Raw genomic sequence first — 10031 nt, 5'->3', positions numbered from 1 at the left:
TGGCAGTAGGGGTAGCAACTCCGTAGCGGCCCCTCTGGGTGGAGCCTTGTTTGCGATCACCATGGAAACCCCTCCTCTCCTTGCCCCATGGATGGGGCGGGGCCTCGGAGGAAGGCAGTGCCGGCCGCGTGCAAGTTTTGTTCTACTGTGCTTTCTCCACAAGCCCTAAGCTTCTTGGTAAACAAGACTGGAGCTCTAGTGTTAGGTCTGATTCGGGATATGATGAAATGGACAGACCACCTTTGCTTAAAACGGAAGTCATCTAGTGACTCTATAGAGTACTTGGCGACGACTGGCACTTGGAAACCAGAGACTGGTGGATCTCTGTGAGTTCCAGGACAGCCAAGGCTATATAGAGACACTATCTCAAGAAACCATAAAGAATTTCACATTGTTGAGTGCGTGTCTGTGTTTCGTAACTACTAATAACGCGCAAGGAACAGAGCTGGACTAGCTTTCCCAGATAAGATCGATCTCTCTCTCTCCCTCTCTCTCTCCCTCTCTCTCTCCCTCCCTCTCTCTTTCTCTCTCTCTCTTTCCCTTTCCTCTCTCTCTCCTCTCTCTCCTCTCTCTTTCTCTCCTTTCTTTCTTTTTTTCTTTTTTAAAGTCAGGCGATGGTACCACACACCTTTAGTGATATCATTTGGGAGGCAGAGGCAGGAAGATCTTTGTGAGTTCAAGGTCAGCCTAGTTACAGAGTGAGTTCTAGGTCAGCCAGATCTACACAGAAATCCTGTCTCGGGGGGGGGGGCGGGAAATATTTTTTAAGGTCCTGGGGATTAATCCAGGGCTTCGTACACGTGAGGCAAAGGTTCGTTCTATATTTAAGCTACAGTCTCAACCTCCCCTCCCCTTTTAACTCTGATTTTTTTGAGGGTGCTGAGGATGAATCCAGGGCTTTGAGCTCTACCCAAGCTACAAATTTTTCAAAATTTGAGACAGCATCTCAATAAATTGCCCAAGCTGGCTTCGAATTTACTGCCATTCTCCTGCCTCAGCCTCCCGAGGGCTGGCCCTGACTTTTCAGTACTCCAGCCACACCTCCCAGCCGCGGGGACCCCAGTGTCACTAGCCCTGGCGTCCCCAGCGTGTGAACTCAAGCACTGAGGCCCCGCCCACTAGGGGGCCCGACACCGTGAGGGCTTCTGGGATAGCGCCCTGCCAGGAAGCGGAAGTACAAAGCAGTCCGTCACTTCCTTCGGCTCAAGTAGCTCAACGGACCGTGCAAGTGACCCTCGGTCGGGCCGCAGGATGAAGGCGGGGAAAAACGAACGGGAGCGAAGCGGTCGGCGGCGACACCGGTCAGGCGATGCTTTGGCGACCGTGGTGGTGAAGCAGGAGCGTCTGAGTCCCGAACCCATCGCGCACCGCCGGCCCGACGCTCCAGCCGCTAGCCCGTCCCCGCCGGCCGCCGAACCGGGCCGCGCCGGTCACCGCGGGAGCCGAGCCCGGGGAGCGAGCCGGTGAGTGAGCAGCAGACGGGATGGCTCAGGGACAGGGTGATGCGAATGACTCGGGAGTGCAGAGCACCTGTTGAATTGAAATAAGATTGCCCTGCTTGCCCACGAGTGGACGGTGGGAATGTCTTTTCCTCTCGTCTGCTTACAAAGAGTGTTTAACATTGGGTCTTGGCAAGACTTCTTCGCAGCACTCATTCACCGATGCCTTCATATATCATCGATTTACTGAGTGCGTAGTGTGGGTTAAAGATCAATTGAGGTACTGGGCCACAAGGCAAAGATGAGAGATGCTTTTACCTTGGCGAAGGAAAAAATAACAAATAGATAATTTCAGTCAGTATTAAAAACAGATTAAAACGGTAATGTGGTAGCAAGAGGTCGGATAGAGAAAAGAGGACTTTACAGAGGTGATCCTTAAGCTGACACCTGGCCGGTATGATTTATCCATTCTCTTGAGTCAAGAGTCTTAACAATTGCCGGGCGGTGGTGGTGCACGCCTTTAATCCCAGCACTTGGGAGGCAGAGGCAGGCAGATTTCGGAGTTCGAGGCCAGCCTGGTCTACAGAGTGAGTTCCAGGACAGCCAGGGCTACACAGGGAAACCCTGTCTCGAAAAACAAACAAAACAAAACAACAACAAAAAAAAGAGTCTTAACAATTCAGGAGAACCCACTGTGGTAGGGCATGCTTGTAATCCAGCAATGGGGACGCTGAGTCAGGAGGATCCTGAGTGTACACACACACACGATTATGACAGATAAAAGTATATACACAGAACCTAAATTGGAATTCTGCTTAGAAGTTGAGCAACAACAACAACAACAACAACAAAAAAAACAAAAACAAAACAGCCAGCATATTGAGTGATGGAGCAGCATTGTAGGCTGGGATGGAGGACAGGGCGGGTCCCTGCAACCTGCCGAGGGATTGAATGTGGTTGTTGAAGGGAGTGTGTTAGGAAAAAATGGGCTAGATTGACTTCCTGGATAGTAGTGGCAATTAGTAGAATGACAGACTGGGAATAGAAAGGTTTCTAAGGCTTTGGGGTTTGAGAATTAGGTTATCTAAATGAGAAGGCTTAGCAGGCAGTTGGTGTGTGTGGTTGGGAGAAGTGTTTATTGAAAATGAAGGCCTGCCGTGGCTACTAATTTCACAAATGTGTTTAGTAGGGGAGCCTGATACCGGAAGCTAACTTATTTGGGGGAAGGGACGTTGAGGTAAAAATCCTGTGTAGCATTCTCTGAATAGGTCCCCAGCCAAAAAGAAAAGCAAGTCCTCTGGGAGAAGAAGCAAGTCTCCTCGGACTAAGAGAAGCCGGAGCCCCCACTACTCCATGGTCAAAGTGAAGCAGGTGAGTGGGTGGGCGGGCGTCTTGGATGGGAAGCTCATATCCAGAGCTGTTGCCAGACAAAGAAGCTGGCAGCCACGTGTGGACATGTTTCCTCCTCCCTTCAGTGGGCTTTTCTAAAACCAGATATGTATTTGGAGCTGTTATTCCTGAAATTTTAACGTTTGGAGGCAATTGTTGATTTGACTCTGATAACTCTTGTCAGAAATAATACAGAGAGATGTACATTTCCATGTTTCTCCCAATTTTTTTACTCCCACACTGAAACTCAGTCAGAAACATGTCTGTCCTGCCAATACCATGCAGACTCTTAATACCACACTTCCATGGTAAGTCTCGAAACTGAATGCCCTCTTTGCTGCATCGGTGTGAGGGTTTCAGAAGCCCTAGAACTGGAGTTACAGACAGGTGTGAGCTGATATGTGGGTGCTAGGAATTGAACCCAGGTTCTCTGGAAAAAGCAGTCAATGGTCTTAACTGTTGAGCCATCTCTCCACACCACCCTCCTTTATTTCTTTTTCTTTTTCGTTTTAGCTCTTCTGGTTCCTTTGTCTATATCTGGTTCCTTTATCTATATCTCTATGTAAATGTTAGACACGTGTGTGTGTGTGTGTGTGTGTGTGTGTGTATGTGTGTGTGTGTGTGTGTGTTAAAAATCTTTTTTTGTTTGTTTGTTTGTTTTGTTTTTTGGGTTTTTTTTGTTTGTTTTTTTTGAGACAGGGTTTCTCTGTGTAGCCCTGGCTGTCCTGGAACTCACTCTGTAGACCAGGCTGGCCTCAAACTCAGAAATCCGCCTGCCTCTGCCTCCCAATTGCTGGGATTAAAGGTGTGCACCACCACTGCCCGGCTAAAAATCTTTTAAAAATAATTTTTTTTGCATGTGTATGAGTGCTTTCCCTGTCTACATGTATGTGTATGCACTGTGTGTATGTCTGGTGCCCACAGGGTCCAGAAAAGGGTACCAGATTCTCTAGAACTTGAGTTAAGGATGGCTGCAAGCCTCCTCATGGGTGCTAGGAACTGACCCAGCTCCTCTGGAAGAATGGAAAGTGCTTTTAACTACAGAGTTATCTTCCAGATTTCCTAGTAACACCTCTCAAGAGGCAGGTGTGGTGGTGTGTGCATGTAATTCTCGGCTGAGGCAGGAGGATCACAAGTTCAATACTGGTTTTAAATGATTACTGAGAAGCTGTCTCAAAAGTAAAAAGGGCTGGGGATAAAATTTAGAAGTTACGTGTTTGTTTCCAGCCCTGAATCCTAGTCCTGTTACCCTTATGTATGTATGCATATTAATGGAATGTTAGCCTTAAAAGGAAGAAAATTCTGAAGTACGCTACAAAACGTCTGAGCCCTGATGACTTGTTTATTAATAAACCAGGAGAAATAAATGGCATGATTTCACATTTTTGTAGTTGAGACAGGATATCTCCTGCTAATTAGGCCCAGGTTGGCCTGAAACTTGGCTTGGTAGTATAGGCAGGCCTAGAACTCTTGATAATTCTCCTGCCTCAGCCTTCTGAGTGCTGATACTAAAGGTATATACCATCAACCAAACTCCACCAGCAGAGTGTGTGTGTGTGTGTGTGTGTGTGTGTGTGTGTGTCCCTTTGGAGACAGGTTCTCATTCTCCTTTTCTCTCTAACCCCTAGAGATCCACCCAACTCTGACTCCTGAGGGCTGAGATCAGAAATGCACAGTCTCTTCTCAGTCTTGACAGGAATTGATAATCTGAGAAGATTCCTTTTTTTTTTTTTTTTTTTTTTTTTTAGCATTGGTGCTCTGGTTATTAGAAGAAACATGTTTTCTGTTTTCAGGGTCTGGTTAAGTGTCGGTTTTTGCTGGAAACTGCTGTTGCCATTCTTTGGCCTTGGAGCTATTGCCTTACTAATTGATTTCTCATTGGTCTATTGTTGTTATTCTTTCAAAACAGGCTTCTCTGTGTAGCCCTGGCTTCTCTGGAACTCTCTTTATAGACCAGGCTGGCCTCGAACTCAGAGAGGCCTGCCTCTGCCTCCCGAGTGCTGGGATTAAAGGTGTGTGCTGCTTTGCCGAGAGCTCATTGACCTACTTATTGTGTATATTGCTGTTCCTGCCAGGTTGATTTTCAGTATGTCTCCATTTCGTTGGGAGTTTGGAAACTGCCAAGTAGTGTTTTTGTAGGTTTCTTGAGGCATTCATGTTTCTTAGGTTTATCCATAGATGTTTGAATCATCTCTGTAATTGCTAAAGTTGAAGCTTTTGAAGTTTCCTTGTGGCCTGTGAGGAAGTTAACTTTTCCCTGTACGTATCTTAAATGTGACTGTTCTGTTTTCTACACCTGCTGCCCTGTGAGTTTGCCTGCGGGTAACTTTTCTCCTTCTCCTTGTTTTGAGGGTTCTGGATGTGGGCTTGAGGAAGAGCATGGGATATGGAGACTAAATGGCTCTTCAGGGGAAAGAACTACACTGATAGCCTTGTGTGGATAGGAATTTGTTCTGAATACCAGAATCGAGATCACAGATGTATTGTTGTTTGAGATTATTTTGCATATGTAGGTGTTTTGCCTGCATGCATGTCTGAACACCACATAGATGTAGTGCCTACACTTGCCACAAGAGGCCATTGGATCCTCTTGGTACTGTAGTTGTAGATGGTTGTGACCAGCTTTGTGGATGAGGAGAACTAAATATAGGTCCTCTGGAACAGCAATCAGTGCTCTTAATTGCTGAGCCATCTCTCTAGCTCCTGCAGCTTGTTCACAGAGTGGATGCCATCTTTACTGAATCCCATCTGAATTTCAGGAACGTGAGGACCATCCACGGAGAGGACGAGAGGACGAGAGGCAGCACCGGGAGCCGTCAGAGCAGGAGCACAGGAGAGCTCGGAACAGCGACCGAGACCGCCACCGGGGCCATTCCCGCCAAAGGAGGAGCTCTGATGAGAGGCCTGTCAGTGGGCAGGGTCGGGATAGAGACAGCCAGAACCTGCAGGCCCAGGAAGAAGAGAGGGACTTTCATAATGCCAGGCGCAGGGAGCACCGCCAGCAGAATGAGAGTGCTGGCAGTGAGTCTCAGGAGGTGATCCCTCGCCCCGCTGGGAACAGAAGCAAAGAGGTGCCCGTTAAAGAAAAACCAAGCTTTGAACTTTCTGGGGCACTTCTTGAGGACACTAATACCTTCCGGGGTGTGGTTATTAAATACAGTGAGCCCCCAGAAGCCCGGATCCCCAAAAAACGGTGGCGTCTCTACCCTTTTAAAAATGATGAGATACTTCCAGTCATGTACATTCATCGGCAGAGTGCGTACCTTCTGGGTAGACATCGACGCATCGCGGACATCCCCATCGACCATCCCTCTTGCTCAAAGCAGCATGCAGTCTTCCAGTACCGGTAGGTAGACCAGAGGGAGAACTGGAAAGAGATGAATGAGTGTCTCACTTAGTATTCCTAAGGCTGGCTGGCTGTGAGGAGATGCTGCTGAGTCCATTACCCCTTGTATCCAATGAGCTGGACTGAAGGAGTACTTGAAGTCTTAGCAACCTGTGGGTGATCTCTGAACATTTGTATGAGAGGCTTGAACTTGGCGTCAGAAATCCAGATATTAGCCCCCCTATTGCATGGTGGTGCAGGCCTGTAATCCCGGTTCTTGAGAGGCCAAGCAGGATTGGTGGTATATCCTCTAGGTGTGGGTTATGTACCATGACCCCATCTCTAAATAATTAAATAAATAAATAGATGAAAGGAAGAAAAAGAAATTAAAAAGATTCCTGTCTTGGCCTGTTTCCACCTGGCCCCAGGGCTGTATGAGGACCAAATAGAAATAAAAGCCAGAGTCAGAAGGTTAGAAATACACTAGCTGAATCTTCTGCTTGGGAATACATCTTTACCATTTGGTACTCAGTCCCGTGAGGAAAGCAGGGCCACTGGTAACATCCTTATTTAACAGGTGAGAAAACTGCAGCTCAGGACTGTTGGCAGTAAGCAATCTTCAGAGCAAAGCTCTGTCCACATCCAGTCCTTGGCTCTCAATTCCTAATCCTGTTTTTCCTTCGTTTGAGTTGGTGTTAAAATAGACGTACAGCACTGGAGAAAGTGTATGTGTAAATAGCAAGGAATCTTGAGTTCTGCCTCGGGACTTTATGGCCCTCCATCTCCATCCACCAGCCACAGCCAGCTTTACCTTTTCTCCTAGGTTATGTAAAGTGCTCTGAATTTTCCTATCAGGGCAGTACTTCCCCTGTTATGTTCTAGAATTTTCATTAGAATACTGTTCAAGCCAGGTCATTGACATCTAGGTCTGTAGCAGAGAGCTCTAGAGAAGACGATAGCTGGTCTCTGGTAGGATGCGGCTCACCTGCTTCTCTCCTTGGTCTCTTCTAGGCTTGTGGAGCACACCCGTGCTGATGGCACAGTTGGTCGGAGGGTGAAGCCCTACATAATCGACCTCGGCTCAGGCAATGGAACATTCTTGAACAACAAGCGTATTGAGCCACAGAGATACTATGAACTGAAAGAAAAAGACGTACTTAAATTTGGGTTCAGTAGCAGAGAGTATGTCTTGCTTCATGAGTCTTCAGACACCTCTGAACTTGACAGGAAGGAAGATGAGGAGGAGGAGGAGGAGGAGATGGTGTCTGACAGCTAGCAGCTGAGCAGCAGCCTCCACTGTTAGAAACTGTCTCTCCTGGAGGCGGTGGGGGTGACTCCAGCGCCTCACCTTGCCTTAAGTCTTTCCTCTGTTGCTGCCCAGCTTATGTTGCAGTCTGAGAACTGTCACTTCATGTTTTCTGGAACTTGGCACAGCAGCTGCCTGCCTGTGGGTGCTTGTTTTCTGAATAGTCCCACCAATTACAGCATGTCGAGCTTGGTCCAAGTGTGTGGCTGTGGTGGGTACCTTCAGAACTGCTGCATAGGAAACAGCCCTTGGGAAGGGGATGGTGGCTTCTTCTCTTTGTACAGTTTCTTATTTATATAGTTCTTGAGCTTCGTGGACCAGGAGTTTTGTTTTGGGGACAAACCCTAGAGTAGAGAATCTTAGTCAGCTTTGGTTATCACCAAAACAACCTCCAGCATATACCAAAGCTTTGACCTGGTTCAGCTCTTGAGTCATAGAAGTTGATTTTGCATTTCGTGTTTTGAGGTGACAGTTTACCGTGTGACCTCTCTATTGGCTGTCTGTGATAAACAGACACTCTGCGACACCTGTGTAGACATGACTGTGTAGGGAGGTCATGGCTTCTGCCAACAGGTGCTGGTGTCATATCATGCACTGGGGTGTAGATCTGCATCCTGTGAGGACTCCTGATTTCTCCAGGAAACACAGACATAATAGTTTGATCATCTGGTCTTTTTTCTTCAGCTTTGCATTTTTATTCAAATGTTACCTCTCTTTTCTCCTTTTGAGAAACGCACTACACTGACTTTGAAGGAGGAACCCTGCTATGGCCTAGGGACGTGCGTATGTGTCTAAAGGAGGTTGTGTAGTTTCTACATTTCCGCTTCATCTTTGACCATATTCATATTTACCTCCCAAGGGTGGACAGTAAGGGACAGCCTAGTGTCTGAACTCCCCACCTGGGGTCTGTGTGAGTAGAAAGATACTCCTTACTTACAGTCTGTGTGTTTCAGAGCTATGTGCTGATTTTCATATGACAGTGTTTTGTGATATAAATAATACCACATGATAGGCAAGAAGGCCTGTCTGCATTTGGAGAGCAGGTTTTCATTTATATGTATTTTTGAGATTAAAAAAATAAAATTTGTAAATATGGAGAGTACTGCTTTTCTCACATAAATGACTTGTTCATAGGTGTGTTTGCTTCTAAAGGAATCTTAACTGTTTTGAGGTAAAAGTGCTATGTGTGTAGGGAATTGAAGAGAGAGACCTGAAATACTGAGGAGAGGAACCGCTTATCTCAGTAAGGAGGGCATGGGTCATGAGCTGTCAGGGAAGGATTTCTGTCGATGCTCTGTATTTGGTGACATCATCAGGACCGCTTCGCCCTTCGGTGGAGGTGATGGCATTTGACCTGTGCTGCTCTTAACTTCTTCCTGGGCTAGGACCTAGGATGCTGCTGAGTAGTAGACTGTCTTGTTTGTACAATCAGGGTCTCATTTGTTCTCGGACCTGGAGGCTGGCTCATGCAGGAGGGTCACTCAGACGAGTGCATTTGAAGGAGACTCACACAGCCCCTATGGTGTTCAGAAAGCACATTGTAATTTGGATATTTTTCTCAACTCACACAAAAGTTTTCCATCCCACTGCCATCCCACTTCAGGGCCTCCTTTTCCAGGCGTAGTTTATGGATTTGTTTTCTTGATAAACACTGCAAGATGACCACTTTGCCTACATTGTTTTGTAAAGAGGTTTCAGGCACCAGAAGTGGAGACTCATGCCTAGAACCATGAGCCTGGAGAGGCTGAAGCCAGAGGATTGGTGCAGATGTTAGGGGATATGGGATGTGAGGCAGCCTGGTCTACGTAGTGACACTTTCATCTCAATAGACATGTCCCAGTTGTACTGGCAGCAAACATTTGTCTTAGTGGAGTGGTGGCATCCTAGGTTAAGAACTTCATGTCAGGTCATCCGAGAAGATGTCTTTTCTTAGAGACTTGTTCATCTTAACTATTTGCAAGGTCTTCACTGTCTTTTTCTTGACCTGAAGTACAGCTATGTGTGAAATAGCTCTTTGCTGCTGAGCTTCCGTGCCAGCTTCTCCTTGGTGCTGGTGTGAAACATCTTCAGATGTGGGCCAAAGAGATGGCTCGGCTAGTAAAGGTGCTTGCCACCAGCCCCCATGACCTGAATTGGATCCCCAGAACCCTCATGGGGACACATCAACTCCCACAGCTGTCCTCAGTCTTCCACATCTGGGTGTGCACACAAGATGAATTCTGTAAAAGTCCTCCCCAGTCTTCTCACCTACAGTTGTTCCTGTTCTGACATCAAAGGTAGTTCACTGAGTGCAAATGCTGATGGCTCACCCCGATACTTGTACTGTGTATTTTGGTGCTGTGTGGACGAAAGGAAAATGAGTTGAGATAGTATTTAAAACAGGGTACTATAGCTAGATTGCCCTGGAATTCACCTTGTGGTCCAATCTACCCTCAAACTGTTTGCAATTCTGTCTCAGCAAGATCCTCCCTGTCCTCTAACACTCCTAGGTTCTTCACTGTGGTCTTCCAGCATCAATCTGAGCACATAAAGTAGCTGGCCCTAGAAACCTGTATTTTATGCCCAAACACCC

The 10031-nt window shown here is 46.9% G+C and overlaps 1 protein-coding gene across 1 annotated transcript; it reads left to right on the top strand.

Moving 5' to 3' along the window:
- Positions 1-1213: 1213 nt before the first annotated feature.
- Positions 1214-8561, top strand: Snip1 (Smad nuclear interacting protein 1). Its single transcript, XM_028790115.1, has 4 exons — positions 1214-1463; positions 2708-2810; positions 5588-6174; positions 7165-8561. Exons 1-4 carry the CDS (start codon positions 1252-1254, stop codon positions 7427-7429), a joined length of 1167 nt encoding a protein of 388 aa, XP_028645948.1. The 5' UTR covers positions 1214-1251; the 3' UTR covers positions 7430-8561.
- Positions 8562-10031: the final 1470 nt, after the last annotated feature.

Source organism: Grammomys surdaster, unplaced genomic scaffold (genome assembly GCF_004785775.1).
Source record: "Grammomys surdaster isolate TR1022 unplaced genomic scaffold, NIH_TR_1.0 125863, whole genome shotgun sequence".
NCBI lineage: Eukaryota > Metazoa > Chordata > Mammalia > Rodentia > Muridae > Grammomys > Grammomys surdaster.
This window is presented reverse-complemented; position numbering and strand designations above follow the sequence as displayed.